The sequence below is a fragment of the Sclerotinia sclerotiorum genome, genomic scaffold (assembly GCF_000146945.2).
Source record: "Sclerotinia sclerotiorum 1980 UF-70 scaffold_3 genomic scaffold, whole genome shotgun sequence".
In the NCBI taxonomy this organism is placed as follows: Eukaryota; Fungi; Ascomycota; class Leotiomycetes; order Helotiales; family Sclerotiniaceae; genus Sclerotinia; species Sclerotinia sclerotiorum.
The window spans coordinates 2,578,677-2,597,957 of NW_001820833.1; the positions used below are offsets into that span (position 1 = coordinate 2,578,677).

The 19,281-nt window shown below is 43.2% G+C and overlaps 5 protein-coding genes across 5 annotated transcripts; 2 read left to right on the top strand and 3 right to left on the bottom strand.

The window, feature by feature from the left end:
- Positions 1–347: 347 nt before the first annotated feature.
- Positions 348–2,247, top strand: SS1G_03092 (hypothetical protein; the record flags this gene model as incomplete). Its single annotated transcript, XM_001596819.1, has 2 exons — positions 348–652; positions 708–2,247. 2 exons carry the CDS (start codon positions 348–350, stop codon positions 2,245–2,247), a joined length of 1,845 nt encoding a protein of 614 aa, XP_001596869.1.
- A 1,759-nt stretch (positions 2,248–4,006) lies between these two features.
- SS1G_03093 (conserved hypothetical protein) lies at positions 4,007–10,852 on the bottom strand (the record flags this gene model as incomplete). Its single annotated transcript, XM_001596820.1, has 6 exons — positions 4,007–5,343; positions 5,394–6,048; positions 6,344–6,565; positions 7,147–7,175; positions 7,237–8,819; positions 8,925–10,852. The coding sequence occupies 6 exons, from the start codon at positions 10,850–10,852 to the stop codon at positions 4,007–4,009; spliced, it is 5,754 nt and encodes a 1,917-aa protein (XP_001596870.1).
- A 531-nt stretch (positions 10,853–11,383) lies between these two features.
- On the bottom strand, positions 11,384–12,602 carry SS1G_03094 (conserved hypothetical protein; the record flags this gene model as incomplete). Its single annotated transcript, XM_001596821.1, has 6 exons — positions 11,384–11,463; positions 11,514–11,562; positions 11,614–11,714; positions 11,772–12,194; positions 12,248–12,489; positions 12,541–12,602. The coding sequence occupies 6 exons, from the start codon at positions 12,600–12,602 to the stop codon at positions 11,384–11,386; spliced, it is 957 nt and encodes a 318-aa protein (XP_001596871.1).
- Positions 12,603–12,914: 312 nt separating this feature from the next.
- SS1G_03095 (hypothetical protein) lies at positions 12,915–15,871 on the top strand (the record flags this gene model as incomplete). The annotated part of the gene is made up of 2 exons (XM_001596822.1): positions 12,915–12,931; positions 12,988–15,871. 2 exons carry the CDS (start codon positions 12,915–12,917, stop codon positions 15,869–15,871), a joined length of 2,901 nt encoding a protein of 966 aa, XP_001596872.1.
- Positions 15,872–16,239: 368 nt separating this feature from the next.
- Positions 16,240–17,343, bottom strand: SS1G_03096 (hypothetical protein; the record flags this gene model as incomplete). The annotated part of the gene is made up of 1 exon (XM_001596823.1): positions 16,240–17,343. One exon carries the CDS (start codon positions 17,341–17,343, stop codon positions 16,240–16,242), a length of 1,104 nt encoding a protein of 367 aa, XP_001596873.1.
- Positions 17,344–19,281: the final 1,938 nt, after the last annotated feature.

Consider the following 19,281-nt stretch of genomic DNA (forward strand, 5'->3'; position numbering starts at 1 on the left):
GACAACATGGCATTCTTCTACCACCTTACCATAATAGGAAAAATTAAGAAGCAAGTTACCATCTGTCAACCATAAAAGTCTAATCCTTGAAGGGAATATTCTTCGGTTGGAACTCGAGCAAAAGAAAGTTATCTTGGTGCCCCAGTGTTTTAAATCATATATCTTCATGCATTCCCCTCATCTGTTCTGCACTTCCCCGTCTTCAATACATTTAATTTTCTTTTCGCACCCTGAGATTTTTTCAAGGGGTCCCTATTATTAGCACGGGGTGGACAGTTCCCTCTAGACGATTTTTCCTGCACGAAATATTTTTAGACGCACACCATATCATAATAGAATTCTCAATCATGTCAGATCTCCATACCAAGGAGACCGTCGAGCATAATGACATCAGTTCCTCTCACTACACCACACCGGCTAAGCTGAGTGAGGAATTATCAGATTTCGGCAACGAAAAGGGCGCCATTCCCACTCGCCCAAATCATATTGGGAATCGAGTTTCAGAATGGGAGGCAATACAGATCGCTGCTGCGGGTGATATGGAGACGATTGATAATGAAGTGCAAGATTTGGAAGCAGAGGTCACAGCTAGAGGCAAATCTCGTTCCGACGTATTTCAGTTGAGCTTCAAGGACCCCAGGCACTACACTTGGTATGTACTTGATTGGCGATAGGATGAGATACATTAGCTAATTTATGTCATCCAGGTTATTAGTTGCTTTTGCCTCTATGGGAGGTCTGCTTTCCGGTATCGATCAATCTTTGATTTCTGGCGCAAATCTTTACATGCCTAAATCGCTTGGGCTCGATACAAAACAAATTAGTTTGGTCAGCTCAGGTGTACCATTAGGTGCTGTTGGTGGTGCATTAATGCTTGGTCCTTTGAACGAAGCCGTCGGACGAAAGCAAGCTATTGTATGGTCTTTATTCCTCTACACAATTGGCGCTGCACTCGAAGCTGGTGCCGTCAATTTTGCCATGATGATGGCTGGACGTGTTATTCTGGGTCTTGGCGTCGGTTTGGAAGGTGGAACTGTTCCTGTCTATGTCGCTGAGAGTGTCTCGCCCAAGTATCGAGGTAATCTCGTCTCTCTATACCAATTTATGATTGCTCTTGGAGAAGTTCTTGGTTATGTCGTCGCAGCCATGTTCGTCGGTGTTAAATCTGGTGGTTGGAGATTTATGCTAGGATCATCGCTTGTGTTTTCCACCATCATGCTCGTCGGTATCCTTTTCATGCCAGAGTCACCTCGTTTCCTCATGCATAAAGGGAAAACTGCCGATGCTTGGGGTGTCTGGAGACGTATCCGTGGTACGGACGAGACTGCTCGTAAGGAATTCTTTGTCATGAAACACTCAGTCGATTCCGAGCGTGAGATGGAAGGTGCCCGCAAGAGATTTGCATGGCTTGATTTCATTACCGTTCCTCGTGCTCGTCGCGCCATCGTTTACGCCAATGTCATGATCTTCTTGGGGCAATTTACCGGTATCAACGCCATTCAATACTACATGGCCACACTTATGCAACAAGTTGGATTCGATGACAAGGAGGCTGTATTCATGTCCCTCGTTGGTGGTGGAGCTCTTCTCATTGGTACCATCCCAGCCATTCTCTATATGGAGAAGTTCGGTAGACGTTTCTGGGCCATTGCTATGCTTCCTGGTTTCTTCATCGGTCTTGTCATCATCGGATGCTCATACTTGATTCCTTTGAGCAACAAAGCCGGCTCGCAAGGTACTTACATCACGGGTCTTATCATCTACGAAGGTTTCTTTGGATCCTACGCATGTCTTACCTGGGTCATTCCATCCGAGGTATACCCAACCTATCTACGCTCCTACGGAATGGAAACTTCTGATACCATTCTCTTCCTCTGTTCGTTCCTCGTCACATACTTCTTTGCTGAGATGCAAAAAGCCATGTCGAACATCGGTCTCACACTCGGTTTCTATGGTGGTATCGCAGTGCTTGGCTGGTTCTATCAGGTTTTATATATGCCTGAGACTAAGAACAAGACTTTGGAGGAAATTGATGTTATTTTCAGTCAACCTACAAGTCAACTTGTTAAAGAGAACTTGAGAAGTAGTTTGGTTACCGCCAATGATTTTATTCATGGGCGATGGGGCAAGGTCTTCTCTCCTGTTTCTGAAAGCGATATCTTCAGGAAGGAGAATGGTCATAAATCTGATGAGGGTGGTATGGGCCACACTAAGCATGAAGAGTTGATGCAACCAGAGTCCTTGTAGACTATGGATTGATTAATGGTTTATGGTGAATGATCTCGGAAAATAGGGGATAAATGCTGAATCATGATAATGATTATAAGACTTGAAAATTTGGATGGGTGGAATATGGGAAGGTTACATTTTTCGGATGAGTAATGATTGATGTGTAAATAACAATGATATCCCTTGATTTTAATAATAAGTTATCCTTTTTCATGCTCAGCTTTTCTATTCCATTATCCTGACTTTTTCAATGTTTGAATATAAAGTCAGAAAATGGAAGTGCATTTTGATAAGTTAGACTGTCGCGATATGTTAGAAGCTCTGAAAGAATCCGGGGAAGAATTCATCTACGAGAAGAAAAAAAGTCGTGGCGGAAGCCACCGTAGTGATTAGAAGTAGCAGGTGCTCGATTTGTAGTCAAAAATGAGTAGTTGTTTATAGCTATAAATCTACGTGTAGAAGTATTTACATAATTTCGTAACATTGTACGGGTAGGAATCATACAAATCTCATCAAGTTTTAAAATGTAGATGTAGATATAGATCGTTCTTCCTATCCTTTTTTTGCGTTCATAATCACTTCTGTACTATTTCTTCTTTTTTTCTCCCGATCGAACGTTGCCTTGTCTCGTCAAACTCCATTCACATTCTCTGTTCAAAAAGCCTTACATGCTTCACGAACATTAAATCTTTTTAACCCCCTCCTTCATTTTGTACTCCCAGCCTATTTGTAAGCTTACGAATTATCATTTTTCAAGATGTGTAATTTGGTGAGGAGGCGAAGTTCACGTCATTAGATTCGTACCAGTATGATTTTAACCATGATATTGGATGTGATACTGTAATTACTTGCACAATGACTCTTCTAGCGATATTTGACTAATTGACTAACATCTCTCTCTCTTCCTAGCTCGGCGCGCGACACGGGGTAAATGCACAGGTATTGGTATCTTTAAATTTCTTTTCCTGATACAGCAACTTCAAACTTTATCTACTTCGCGAGCACAAGATAGTGCAAGTTAAAAGATGATTTATATAAATCTTTTAGCTATCTATCGGCTTCTTATTTCGTTTCCACTGAGAAGAAGAATCACAATATATAGACATTTCCTTCCTTCCTTTCTTCCTTCACTAAAACGAAAAAAGCAATAGACTCGTGAGATGAAATAATCTTACACAAAGCTCACCACCCATCGGGAAAATTGGCATCGCTGATTTCTGATGCTTTTCTATGTGAAATTAGCCTCAAATACCGTGTGTTTGGTCTTTAAAACATGGATATAAGATATGGGATACGAGAGGTGAGGTTGGAGAGGGAAATATAGGATCGAAGTTATGGTGAAGGAAAATGGTCATGGTGTAGGTAGAACTCTGGAGAACTTGATATAAATGTGAATATATTCAATTTTATCTAATGCAAATAATAATACCGTCATGGAGGTAAAGCTCAATAACACACAAGCAACTTAAGTAGCGAATAAAGGACTCTTTGAAGTGGGACCATCACCATCCAAAACATTCACTCTCCTCCTCGCTTAGCACAATATATATATCCAAACAGCCTCATAACCTTCGTCAAACATCTCATCGAACCGCCCTGGCACAATTGGTCGGCCGCTACGTTGTAGCCACCTCTGGGTGGCTGGGTGGGGTGGCTGATATCAACAGTGATGTCCCATTCGTAGGGCACAGCTGCAAATAAAATCTCAAATCGAAGGGGTTTTTCCTGTGGACGATTTTTTGCCATCTTGAAATGTCATCTTCTTGTAAGTTCCAACTTAATAAGTTATCGTTACAGTCCAGTTTCCTCCAGCCACATCTTCAACTGCATATTTCCCATTTGTCGCATTACCCGCCGCAATATGGTATGTTGTAGCAGCAGAGCTTCCATCCTTTCTTTGCAAACTCATTGTTGCGGTTTGGTTGGTATATGGCACACTAATAGAACCCGTTGTACCCACTGGAGTGGTAATTTCAATATTTGTCAACTTTCCTGATTTGCCCACGGCCTTGACCGCATAGCTACCAAGAGAAGTCTGAAACCCCGCCTCCACATCTGTCAAGCCTCCTAGATTTGGAGCCACACTCCAAGTCTTTCCAGCACCACTGGTAACCATCAATCCTGCTCCATGGAACGTAAGTGCAGATGTAGGACCCGTACTCCAGCCATGGGCATGCGATACTCTCGGATCATTCTTATATGGGGCATAGTGTAGACTACCATCTGTTGAATATCCTTCAATGAAAGTGCTATTCGTCATGCGTGGATCGTCCAGCATGAAATCTCCCCACATGAATTTAATCATTTGGACAGCACGATCGGCTCGACCAGCTAGATAATGCGCTTGGATTTCAAAACTGCTGACGAAGGGGGAAACAACATTACCACCACCTTCGGGGGCCGGAGCACCAAATTCATTCCAGCGGGCGGCCAAAGAGTCGGAGACCAGAAGTGCGCGGGATGGAGAATCTACCAAGCCAGAGAAGATGGACCATGCATTTCCGTCTTGTGGGTGGAGTGTTGTTAAAGGAAGGGTATCATTATCCCGAAAAAGATTTGCTGTATTGTCCCAAAGGTTGGCGTTCGCGGCTGACTTGATGCCAGCTGCGTAACTTGGCCATGACGAAGTAGCAGCTGAGTCATTAAGAACCTTTGAAAGCTTCCTGCCTAGATTGAGAGTGTAGTACAGAATAGAGTTCGCCTCGATATTATGACCACCCATACCGACCCGTAACCAATCAGCATTGCCTACGGGAACATTGGCCATCTTCGTCTCATCAATGAAGCTCAGGGAGTAATTCATTCCCAACTTGAATTGTCCCCAATGTTCTTGTAAATAGCCAACATCCCCGGTGAACAGATAGTAATCGTGAATATCGATTAGTGAATGAAGATGATAGGTAAAACTCCAGGTGTTCAAGATCGTAGTGAAGGGGATTCCGGCGTATGGTAGTGCCCCCGATGAGTTTTGGAGTACTAGTAATGAGTCGAGAGAATTCTTAATGGTTATCATGTCATTAGTTGAAACGAACACTGAAGGCCCGGAAATTGCTATGTCTCCAGGCCATACAAGACGATCTCTCTTAGCACCATCTGTGAGAACACTAGTACCATCTGATAATCACTTGTTAGTCTTTTCTCATGGAATGGAATAGCGCACATACTGGCAATAGTGTAATTATTCCACCATGTAACGGGCTCAGTGATGGTACTATTTGAGTTGATCACGCCTAGATGAACTAATGAATTGCCAGCTGTAGGATCGATAGTACACATATCATTAGTGTAAGCTCCGGCATACCATACTCGGTTAATCTGGTCGTCGTTGCTATGGAAGTAGCCTGTATAGGATCTGAGTTCGTTCTCTGCTTTATGAGGTACAGCCGTGTATTGTATAGTCAAGTTTGAGACTTCAACAGATCCGGAGGTATTGTGATAGACATTTAAATATCTGAATCCACCTCGTTGGTGTTGTGTTTCGGCTTTGTAAAAGCCGCCACTTGTGACTGAAAACCATAAAGCTTCATCAATTCCTGCGTCAGCTGTGGCATCACAACCGTTCTCGTTAATCCACAGTGAACTTTCAGTAAAGCTAATCCCGATAAATTGATCCCCGTCTCCATTGACAGAATCAACGTTGAAGGAGACGATACCGGCGATGTTCTTTTTGAAGTCATAAGTAACAGCAGAAGAGGAGGCAAAAGTCGCCGAGCTTGAACACCCGGTTCCTGTCAATGCTTCTGGGCTGGTGACTGAACCGTTGACATTGTATACTGACACACGTCTCAAGTGTTCGGGTATTTGGCGTGAGAATGTATTCTTCATATGGTACAGCTGCAGTTAATACCACAAACAAGCCAAGAAGACTGATAGAATTGGATGAGAAAATCATGGTGAAAATTTATATCATGGATTGAAGGAACAAATATAAAATTTCCATGAATTTTTGAACCAAGACTGAGGATGAAGAGCCTTGAAGCTGTAGGAGGCGGGTATTCGGTATGCTGCCTTCGATATGCTTCCTTCATGGTGAGTTTATATATTGTCGGCGTGCCAAGAATACGTTGATTACTATTTCTATTTCTCGCAACATTCGGCATAACAAAGGACGAACGTGGTAAACCTTGGCGTAATTGAAGCAGTGGATATCAACAGGGCACGGCGCCGGAAAACTGGTTTGGATGATCTTTTCCACTTTCTTTTCCTTTTCTGCTCCGCATCTTGGGGAAATTATGCGGGGCGATGCTTGGGTGAAGGCTGGCTCGGCTGGTACCCCTGTTTTTGATGCATTTGGATACCCCGCAATAACGTCCAGAGAGTGGACGCAATCCTTGTTCTGAAGCTAATTGTACGTTATATTAATATTTTGGTAATAATATGTTGATTTCGGTGTAAACTTTCAAGATGTTTGTCAGTCAAAAATTTCATGAATAATGGAGCGTCTAAAGGTAGAGTGGACGTAAGTGAGTTTGCACATTGGTGCCATGTAACCGTTTGCTTTGGAGGATTGATATCTTCGTCAAAGTCAAGTTCTTTCATCCAAGAGTGTCGTGGTGAGAGATATTTAGGCACGAGAGATCATCCAACTGCCCAGTGTAATGTCAAATGTTCAACATCTTTCCATGTCTAAGGGGTGATACAAATTCTCCTCCGGCTCTGCTGGGTCCTGTGACAAGTCACTATTTCACTTTTTGAACTTCACATGATATTCTCAAAATGGCATCTTGAATGAAACAAGTGAACATGATATTCCATACCCGCTATGATTATTAATATACACACGTACGCCCAAATGCCTAAACCTCCACGTAAAACTCTCGCATGCCTGTTTTATATCACAATCGCCAGATCTGGCCTGTCCATTTTCTCGTCATCCATGTTTGGATAGTAAGGCACGATAGCGTCCGCCGATAATACATAAGCGCTGTTGTAGAGCGTCCAATAAGCTAGAAATATAGTTAGTGCTAATCTATAGATGGGCAATGGGATTTCAAAAAAGTGACTTACGTTGTCTAACTTTGCGTGCTGGATGGAATAACCCAGCCCAGACATAGTTGAGAACCAGACCTGGTCCAATTGCCATCCTGATAGCTTCAATAGCTTCGACAATGCGGTCGATGACGTGAGGACTCGTCTCGAAGAGATTTGGGTATAGTAAGTTGAGAAGATGAAGCATAGCATCTTCACAACCAAGACCAACCACACCCAGTGCTACGTGCTTGACAACCGAGGCAGCAGTCTGTCTATGAACTTGGTCACGATCAATCAATGCATCTTCAAGTAAAGGTGTGATAGCATAGACATAATCTTTGGCCATCTCACCAATGTACTCAAAGAGGAAGGAAAGCGATTTGAGGACACCATTTTGAACATTGAGTTCGGGTACACGGTATTCGTTCATCAATGCTGGAAGGACTGTGAATGGAGCGCAAGTTTCTGCAACAATACCAATTGCTACAGCTGTACAGACACGAGATTGACGTTCTTGAACTCGAAGGTTGTTTAAGAGAGTCGCGAGAACATCCTGGGGTCCAATGGCTTTGGCGATGAAACCGAACGTGTTATTGGCAGCTCGACGAATACCTTTCTTGTGAGCCTTGAGCATATCTAGAAGTTCGAAACAGATTCTCATCCATTCTCTAGCATTAACACTCTCAGGCCCACGATCAGCGATACGACCAACCAAATCAATGGTATTTTCTTGTACCTTCTCGTGCCGATTTCGTAAAATTGGTGTAAGTCGAGGAAGTAGATCCTTGATTGGAGGTTGCATTTGGTTGATACCAACCACAGTGACAATAGAACGCAAGGCGCCAAGGATAGATCCAAGAACTTCGGGATATTCTTCACCGAGGTATTCGTAGAGCACAACACCTAGCTTGCCCATTAAAGCATCTTCACCACACTGTTTCATAACCATTGCTATTCGAGAGATAAGGTCCGCCGCTTGCTGTCGAACAGTCGCGGATTTGTTGTTTAATCGCCACAAAATGGTACTGACAATCTGGGGAAGGTATGGCTTACATCTCGTACCAAGAGCGTTGACCACAGTTCCGAACCCATTCAACATAACAATATCCTCGACACTCTGTTCCTGGAAAGAGTGCAAGATACCATCAATAAGTCGTTCTTCAAGTCTTTCACCGATATCTGCAGCACCAAGACTAGCAATGACCTTCTCAATCGTCTCCACAGTCATCTTGCGGTACGCCTCGCTTTCATCCTTTAAGTTGTTGACGATGCGCTCAACAATTTCGCCAACACCGACCTTTTGTCCCAGATCAACTGTGGTTTCAACCACCTGTCTATAGTTACGCTTATCCAATGCCATTCTCCGAACCCAGAAACTTTTGAAAAATTCATCTAGTACGTTCTCTTTCAGATATCCTGCCGTAACTCCGTCGGTCCCAGCGCACTGTGAAACAACCTTGAGCACTACCTTTTTCATTTCCTCGTCAGGAGATGAAAACTCTCTTAAGAGGATCTCCATGATTTGGCCCGTATAGTAGTTGGCATATTCTTCGTCCATTAAAGGAATGATGTATCCAACAGCCTTCAAGAAACCAGCGAGACCCTTTCCACGTTGTTTCCTAGTCACGAGTCAGTATGATGTATTCCGAATGTTCGAGCATCCAGGGGGATATCCAGATAGTTGTCATGAGTAGAGAAGAAAATGAAGAAAATAATACACTGACCTTGATCCGCTCCACAAGGGGTTCAAAATATCATCGAAACTTTCAATACCATAAGGATTTGCTGCCTCCGCTAAAGCTGCAATTGCCAAACTGGTGACAGTTCGAACCTTTGTCTGATCGTCATTAAGATTACCACCGATACAGTCAACCAACCCTTTCAGATGGGGGAGGACGGCACAACCCATCAAGATAGGAATTTGTTGAACGATCTTAACACCAGTATGTCTTGCTTGCCATGACTTCTTACTCCTACAAACCGCTCGTAGGAATGGAAGAAGTGCAGGGATGCCCAGTGCAGACGCGACAACAGCAAAGGCTCTCGCAGTTGTGTTTCGGACATATTCATCAACATGATCAATATCTGGTCGCATAGTACTGATCATGTGAGCCAACCCTGCTGCTTTACTGAGATTGGAGATAATTTCTCGACCTTCAACTCGAGCATAGTAATCTTGGTCGATAAGCAATGGTTCAATAACGACCAAAATCTTGTGAACATATGGTCTGACAAGATCATCAAGCTTGTAGAGAATACGGTCAATAACCTTGACTAGCAAATGGCGCTCTTGGTCCTCCAACGTCTTTTCCATAAGCAATGGAAGAATTTGATTGAACAAAGGTCCAGCACCAAATTGTCTGGCGTTATCAGTGAGTTGACGCAAAGCTGTCTTTCGCATCGGTGGTGTACCATTCTTGACCTTAAGTAAAAGTCTCATGATCTTTCTTTCCTTGAGTTCTTCGACACTCATTGAGTTTTCGTCGCTACCATCAGTGAGCTTTCCAAAATATGCCATATCCTCCGCCTTGAAGAATTGTAGATCTCCCACGCCTGGTATTTCTGTTGGAAGTTGCTTCGCTAATTGTCTTCCACTATCGGGATCTTGCATCATGAATCCACCAGCAGGTAATGGTGTAGCCATGACCTTTTGTGCAATAGTCCGGATTGGAGCGTAACCAGGCGGAGGTTCTAGAATTTTGTAGCCTTCAGATGGCAGCATCATGTCCAGCTCCTCGTCTGAAAGTGGTGCATTTCTTGATGAGATATCGGTCCCGAATGTAGTTGGTATAGCTGGGCCACCCATTTGCGATGGATGCATTGGAGTTACCAATCCTTGATTGCCCATAGGAGTGGCAGCAGGTGCTTGATCCCATCTAGATCTTCTCTTAGGCGTTTCATCAACTGAGACACCTCCAACTGCTGGTGTTTGATCCCATCTTGAACGTTTAGTTTTACCCTCCGTTGACGGCGGAGCCATATTGGCATCTTCTTCAACGCCCACATCCCATCTCTTCTTTCTTTTGCGCCCGCTTGCGACAGCTTCGGTAGAGCCAGCTTCGTCGTTCTCCTTATCGCCACTATCTTCCTTGATCAGCGTTGCAGTATGGTGGACAACCTCGCCGTTGGCCTTCTTCTCCTCGATGGCTTTCCTAACCCTTTCCTCTTCACGCTCGAGTTCTCTCCTGGCCATAACATCTCTGTAGCTCTCGGCATTTCCATCAGCTCTGGTGGGAGTTAAGACTCGGTCGTGTCGACGCTTCTGGTAGTCTGTTTCGCGATCTGAGATTCGTGCACTTTTCTCTCTGCCCAGAAGAATGTCTTCCTCCTCAACCCCGTTACCATGCGCGAACTCGTTCATTTGTTCCTTGGAAGCTGTGTACTGGCCTACCAATCGCCGACTGGTATCAGCTTCTTCCATTTCATCGTCGTCACCATCTGTCACCGCAATGGAAGTGTTATAGCCTGCGAATCTATCAACGCCATCGCGCTCATAAAGACTGGTATCGAAGCTTTCTGTCAGGGAGGCCTTGGTGGAAACATCAGTTCGCTGACTTGACGGATCAAATGTCTTCGATCCCTTCTTACCAGCAGAGGCAGCATTCCTCTCAGCCTGTAGCTTCCTGATCGTCTCGAAATCGGTGTCGGACATGGTGGCGCGTTGTAGTGATGCGCATTGGTGTTTTGGGATAATTTCGTATTGATTTTCTAATCGAGAAGGTAGCTTTGATAGCCAGCACTAGCTTTTACAAGCCACCCGCCACACGAGGCTGGATCTAGTGGGACTATCACGTGATATTGACTATCTCACAGTAACCGGATTGGACGGACGAGCGAGGGGGTCCTTCCGAATCGTGAATTCTTGGATTCTAAGTCATCTCTGCTTGATGGAAAGTAGTTAATAGTAAATTGATCTTGGTGTATCATAGCTTTTCGATATAGAGTTAGTCTGGTGATACATGTATAGGCTCGCTCATAATAACTTTTGATTGACCAGGGTGGAGAAGTGCAATTAGCACACAAATGAAAAAGGGGAGCTATTGAACATCACGTCACAAGTATGCAAGACGATACAACTCACAATACAAAAGCCTTGGGAAGTTTTGTAATTATGCAGTATCGCTCAATTTCAGTTTTCGTGTCATACATTCGCCTAGCCCAAACTCCCAATTGTCTTCTATTCTTAACCTTGGACCTTGAAAGTTCGTCCACTGGCTGTCTTTCTCTCCTTTTCTTCGTTCTCTGGACGTGCTCTTCTAAGAACTATTATTTGTCAGTTGAAGTGAAATCTATGCCTCGGAAATGGTGCTTACCTTGCAAAAAGTCCGCTGTACGTCTACGCATTCTCGAGTGAATGTATGCCTGGGATGTGTCAATACTAGATCATGAATTGCTTGTGTTTCATGATGGTACCTTTGATGCTTTGATATGGTAATGGAAGTAATCACGGAATGTTTGGATGTGGGAAATAACTTCATCTCTTCGCTGGAGAGTAAGGTGACGTGGAAATAAAACTGTATGAATTAGCAAATTGGTAATGAGGCTTGGAATACCGAAGGTATTGAGCTCACCAAATGTAACATAGCCAATATCTCCACTACCATTATCTTTTACTCCTGGGACATCTTGAAGCTCCAATGGCGGGTCGGTTCTGAATAATACTTGAGGGGCGTTTTGGATAGCTCTTCTTCGAGCATCTACGAATTCTTGGATAAAAACCCTTCCGAATACCCTATCTGTTTCCTCACGGAATACTGTGCTGAAAATAACCGTGACTCTGTCGTGGCTGGCCTTGATATAGATTGCTTCCTCATCTCGGTAATGAATCGCCATAACATCTCCACCTTCTCGGACACCTTGGGGAGCTTCCTCGGATGTGAACTTCGATGCTTCCTCCTGTAATTTATGGAATTCGTCGAAGGCATGCTCGAAAGGTGCAGCCATTGCATTTCGTTTTAACAGAGATATGCGTCTGATCAAATCATCTCGCGCTTCTTTAGGTAGAGGTTTTTAGTATAGGCCATCCATTGGTTATGGGAATTCTTACCTTTCTCTTCTGGCAGACTTTCTAAATCAACCTGCACCGAGAAATTGTAACCACTTTCCGGCGCAACAACATATGGGCCGTATTCCCGCTCAAGGACTTGCTGAGCGCCGTATCGTAGAAGCTCATCATAGCATTTGACTTGTATTGAAACGAGTATTTTGGTTTTGGATTCAGGGGTGGAGATGTGGAAAGTAACACCATCGAAATCGGCTACAGTCTGATCGATGTTCACCGGTGGTGCTCTGGCTTGAATTAGTTACGTTTGAGCATAAAGGATTCTGGTTTTTACAAACCCTGAGAACCTTTCCGTGAGCACGGATTGAATGAGTACATTTTGATAATCGAGGAGAAGCATTTTGGTGGTGGTGGGAGGAAAGATTTGTATTCCTCGTGTGATGTTTCCAATACTATGGAATTCAAGCTACTGCTTTACCTGTTGTGTTGTAGGTTCGGGGGGCTGACGACGTGGGGCGGATGGTTTAGCTTTAAGTTCAAGCGGCATGATAAATATCGTCTATTTTGTGCGGAAAGCATCTTTCATTTGGCTGCTGCTTTTACAAGCTCGAAAACCCATGCTTATCGGCAGCACTAAGGAATTTTATCGATTTTATCGCATAGCTCAGAAAAAAAGTTCTTGAACTATTTACTTTTGCGCCAGATTGTAAATATGGTCAAGTCTTACTTGTAAGTCTTCAAAATGACGTGAAATTCATATCAATCACTAATTTGCTCAACTCTAGAAAATACGAGCATTCGAAATCATTCGGTCTTGTCAATTCAAGTACTTCAAATGTTGTTTGGTCAACTGATGGAGCGGGCGTCTCGAGTCGAAATACAGGTTCGGGAAGAGCTATAGTGGCCGCTAATGAGGAGGTATTATGTTGGGAAATTAAGACAGGAGAACTTTTGAGTCGATGGAGGGACAATGATTGCAAATCTCAAGTCTCAGCCATTGCGCAGAGTAAAATGGACATAGACATTTTCGCCGTCGGATACGAGGACGGTAGCATTCGACTATGGGACTCGAAGATTGCAACTGTTATAGTCAGCTTCAATGGTCACAAATCGGCTATTACTACACTGGCATTTGACAAATCAGGGGTGCGGTTGGCTAGTGGTTCGAGAGATACCGATGTTATTGTGTGGGATCTGGTCGCCGAGGTTGGCTTGTTCAAATTAAGAGGACACAAAGATCAGATCACTGGACTCCAATTCATTCAACCAGAGATGCCACAAGAATCTGGCGAAGATGAAGAAGTAGCCGAAGCGGAGGACGGCGGTTCATTTGAAGGTTTTCTTCTCACCACTGGCAAGGACGCTCTCATCAAACTCTGGGATATGACATCTCAGCACTGTATTGAAACTCATGTCGCTCAAACAAATGGAGAATGCTGGGCTCTAGGTACTTCACCGGATGGTAGCGGATGTATCACGGCAGGGAATGATGGTGAACTGAACGTGTGGTCTATTGATACAGCTGGTCTATATAAATTGTCGAAACAAGTGAATGGTGTAGTTGAAGCTAGATATTTACAGGGCAGAGGAATATTACACCGTCAGGGAAAAGACAGAGCCCTGGAAATTAGTTTCCACCCACGCTTAGACTACTTTTCGGTTCATGGTTCGGAAAAGTCGGTTGAAATATGGAGGATACGATCAGAGGAGGAAGTAAAGAAGAGCTTGGCAAGAAAGCGAAGGAGAAGGAGAGAAAAGATGGCCGCCACTGATAAGTCAGCTATGGAAGTGGACGAAGCGGACGAAAAGACGGAAGATATTTCAACTGCTGATATTACAGATTTCTTTGTCCCATACGTTATCGTTAGAACGGGTGGGAGAGTTCGATCGACAGATTGGATACGCATCAAAGGCACCAAATCCATACAATTGCTTATAGCGACTACGAACAATCAGCTAGAAGTATACTCAGTAGTCACAAAGGAAAAGAGCAAAAAGTCTAAGAGCGAAGAAATGCCAGATTATTCAAGAACACTATCGGTGGAAATGCCAGGTCACAGAGCAGATATTCGAGCGTTAGCTTTAAGTTCGGACGACAGGATGTTGGCATCAGCATCTAATGGCGGTTTAAAAATCTGGAATGTTCGCACGAGAACTTGCATACGAAGTTTCGAGTGTGGTTATGCTCTATGTTGTGCATTTTTACCAGGAGACAAAATTGTAGTGGTTGGAACAAAATCAGGTGAATTGGAATTATTTGATGTAGCTTCAGCTGCTATGCTCGAGACTATCAAAGCGCATGAGGGCGCCATCTGGAGTTTACATGTCCATCCAGACGGCCGTTCTGTGGTATCCGGAAGCGCAGATAAGTCGGCCAAATTCTGGAACTTCGAGGTATTCCAGGAAGAAATTCCAGGAACCAGACGGACGACTCCAAAATTACGACTTGTTCATACTAGGACCTTAAAAGTATCGGATGATATTTTGAGCTTGAGGTTTTCACCAGACGCACGTCTATTAGCTGTGGCCCTTTTGGACAATACTGTCAAAGTGTTCTTCGTCGATTCTCTAAAGCTCTTCCTCAATCTTTATGGTCATAAATTACCTGTGCTTAGCATGGATATTTCCTTTGATAGCAAGCTCATCGTCACTTGCTCCGCCGACAAAAATATACGTCTCTGGGGTCTTGACTTCGGAGATTGTCACAAAGCATTCTTCGGGCATCAGGACAGTATTTTACAAGTCGCGTTTATTCCTCATAGCCAAGACGGCAATGGACACCATTTCTTCAGTAGCAGTAAGGACAAAATGATCAAATACTGGGATGGCGACAAATTCGAGCAGATCCAAAGATTAGATGGCCATCACGGTGAAATCTGGGCTTTGGCAGTCAGTCGAACAGGTGAATTCTTTGTTAGCGCAAGTCACGATAAGAGCATCCGAGTGTGGGAACAAACGGACGAGCAGATATTTCTTGAGGAGGAGAAGGAGAAGGAACTGGAGGAGTTATATGAGTCGACTCTAACAACGTCCCTGAACCCTGATAAGAACGAGGAGGGCGATGATAATGAAGTTGGTGCCGCCGGAAAACAAACAGTCGAAACTCTCATGGCCGGAGAAAAGATTGTTGAAGCCCTCGAAATTGGTACCGTCGATCTGGAACTCATGGCCGAATATGAGATCGCCAAAGCCAGTAATCCCAACACCGCTCCTCCAGCCCGCAATCTGCTCTTCATGGCTCTCGGTAATATCAGCGCCGAAAGACATGTTCTTAATACTCTCCAGAAAATCAAAGCCGCAGCTCTCCACGATGCGCTACTTGTCCTTCCTTTCTCTACTCTCCCCATGCTCTTCACTTTCTTAAATATATTCGCCACAAAAGAAATGAACATACCTCTTACATGTCGAATATTATTTTTCATGTTAAAAACACACCATAAACAAATTGTGGCAAGCAAGACTATGAGAACTATGTTAGATGGTATTAGAGAAAATCTAAGGAAGAGCTTAAGAAGACAAAAGAATGAGATGGGATTTAATTTGGCGGCTTTGAAGATTGTGGGAGAGAAAGTCAAGGATATGAAAAGTAAGGATTATGTCGATGAGGAAACTTGGGAGGAGGACGATGGGTCGAGTAAGAAGAAGAGAGGATTCGTACAAGTTTCGTAGGGTATTGCATTGGTTGGTAGATTCATTAGGATGGGTTAAGTGGGTATCAAAAATGTAAGATGTACAAGTTATGATTGAAATGATAGCAATTCATGGTGGAATATTTCAATACACATATTTGTAAAATTCACAATTGAGAACGAAAGAGGTATGTCTTCTTCCGATTTCAGCCAGTAGTTGACTATCCATTCTCCAAAATCCATATCCATAATTCGATTCATCCTCTAAGACTTTTACTCTTTCGTCCAAGGATAATCTACCTATCTATCTACAAAGGCTTGAAGAGATAGGAATCGACAAATCATAAATATGCGACTTGCGCAACACATATGCCACAAGATACGAGCAAAGCGGGACCCTAAAACATCTCAGTCGAACAAGGCACCAAGAAAAGAAGTCCAGTACCATCCTCTTTCCCTATTCTCCCCCTTCATCTTCTCTATCTCCTCGCGTAGTAGGTCTGACTCTCGCTTCCCTTCGTAGTATCTTTCCTCCGCTTCTTTCAACTGCCGACGGGCTTCATCTCTTTCCTTCTGAGTTCCCTCTCTTAGTAATTTTTCCCACAGTAACTTCCCTACTCGTACTTCTGCTTCATTTTTCAGTTTCTGCGCTTGCTTCGTCTGTTCCAATCTCTCGGCTGCAAGTCGCTGCGCATCATCTCTCTCCTTCTCCGCCTGCTCTGTCTCCTTCAATCTCTTCAATGCAATTTTCCGAGCTTCGTTTATTTCCTGCAGCCTTTCCTTCTGAAAGTCACAGATCCGCGTCACAAGCTCCAGCGCATCATCTCTTTCCTTCACCGCTTGTTTCTTCAATTCCAAACTCTCCGACTCGCGCGTAATAGCTTGATCTCTCTCAGCCTGAACCAAAGTTAATTGCTCCCCCCAAAATATTCCATTCCGTCGCTTCTCCATCTTTGAGATCTGATGACGTGTTTTCAAAAGTTGCTTTTCTGCGTCGTCTTTCTCCTTCTCCACTATGTCGAATTTCGTCTTTAGATCCGTTGCGCTTAGAACTGCGTCATCTCTTTCCTTTTTCAGAGCGGAACTTTTGGCTATTTCCATCTCGAGTTGTTCTCGGAGGTCCGATTTACGTTGAGTTGCTTCGTCTATTTCTTTTATCGACTCGTCGTCCCTCTGTGATGAGCCTTGACTAGACACGGTGCTATTCATGGATCCAGCTGGGGACGTGAGTGGGGATACGAGTGGAGATATGTTAGAAGATTCATTTGTAGATCCAGATTCTGATTCTTCGGGCAATTCAATCTCCCAAGATTTTTTCTGGAGAAATCGTGGGTGATAGGCAGGTCCAATGTCGACGGAGATGCTAGACGGTGCGGATAGTTTTTCATCACAATAGCATGCGTCATCGCCAGGGGTCCTTGCCCGTACGGCTTCTTGATCAACGTTGTCAGGCTCAGGATATGAGCGCAAACTCCCAGAGGATGGGGTGGGGGGATCTTTTGAGGGTGCCATTTTCATAGGGGTTGATAGGTTGTGTAGTATTTTTGGTGCATGGGAAAGAGATGTGGGATTGTTATATGCCTTTATGCTACTCTTAATATATAAATCTTCCATGCGTTTCAATTCTTACGTTATCTTTATCTCTTACTTCGAACAGAAACACAGAGTCCTACATTCGGAACCAAGAAAGAAATGAAAGACATTTTGGCCGGAATCTTCTCACAACGGATGATGGATCCAGCTCTTTCCAACACACGGAATTATCTTGTCGAAGCTTCAAGAGTAATGATCCTAATCAGCTAAAAATTTCTCCCTCGAAGTGATAACAAGGGCCAAACACATTTATGAAAGCCAAAAATGATACCTAAGCCACCTGACCTAGTTTTCAGTCTTCCCATCGGAAAAGACTAGATATTACCATATTTACACCACAATTCCACCACAAAATATGATCTTCTCTTCATCGAAATCATTCGAATGAACATGCCATTTCTGATGAGTCCACAGCAAAAAAAATTGTTCCAAGTTTAAAATTCTCGTAACTTTACTTGACAAATATCACCGAATGAATATTTCATTTATAATAATCTGGGCTCTGTTGCATATCTCATATATAATTCAATATTCATCTTCATTTTCTTTTCAGTAATAAGAGCCTGTGATGAGTTGAAAATATTGAATATGATGTAGCATTTTCCAGGAGTGAGAAGTTCCTGCTTTCTAATTCCATGGATTTATAACACATCGGGTATTCAAAGAGATTATTGCACACCTCACGTATCAGCACTTATATCATATCTGAACAGTTTTATGTGGAAACGTTATCTTAGGAAGGCTGAAAGTCTCATTTTAATTGGATTGAGAAATGTCTCCGAATTTCCAAACTGTTCCATCGAGGTTTCCTCCAGACTCTTCATTTACTTTCCACTATCTCTCGTATTGATATCCACTCCTTGGTTCTACTTCACGAATTATACCTTCCCTTCATACTCGTTTCAAATCTTTATTCTTCGCATAATTGGATCTTTGTGCCATCACTCCACGTTTCATTCTGTCTTGACTCATCTCGAATGTTGTATCATGCAAGCTTTACAAAGAAGGGTAATAAATGTACTTGTGTGGATATTCTAGATATTTCATAATTATACTCCGAAGGCGAAGTTGCTACCGCACTCTCGAACAAATAATTATATCAACAGTCATGAATAATATTAGACATATCCAACTATATCCATTTAGCCCGGGCTACTTTTGAATCGAATTATTGGAAATCTAATCGAGCTATGGACACCACATCCTCAGAATAACTCACCACTGGAGTATTCTCAAAAGGTAGTTTCACAGAAACAGGCCTAAGGAGTCTAATACTGAAAGCTTGTAGGGTTTCAACTGCGAATTTTATGATGAATTGTTCTTTTACTATTATAATGGTGTGATTTCTCCATCTACTTGGTATTTTACTTCTCTACTTCAATTTCCCCTCCCCCATAGATACAATGCCCATTTCCCTCCTCCCACTCATACAACAAACACTCCTCGAGTATCTACTATCTGTCGACAATGAAATTAATAGAGTTATATCCCACAAGCAAAACACACATATCCCTGTTCCATTCAACAGAAATCAAAATTTGCATTGCATCGCCAGTATGAAAGGACCAATTACTCAGGATATAGCATGATTCAGTCTCATAAACCAAATCAAACCAAATGCAAGCTTTCATAGACCCGACCCTAAAAATCACAGCAATCATTCATCGAATAATTCATATGGATCCGACATCCCACATATACCCTTCCAAGCATGTCATTCATTAAATCACTCCAATTTCCATATCAATCCATCAATGTCGAGAATTAAACCCCTTTTTTCATTATTAGATGAAAGTCCAGACTGTTGATTTGACGCGCTATGAATCAATCTCAGGATCAGTCGATTCTTATTTCCAC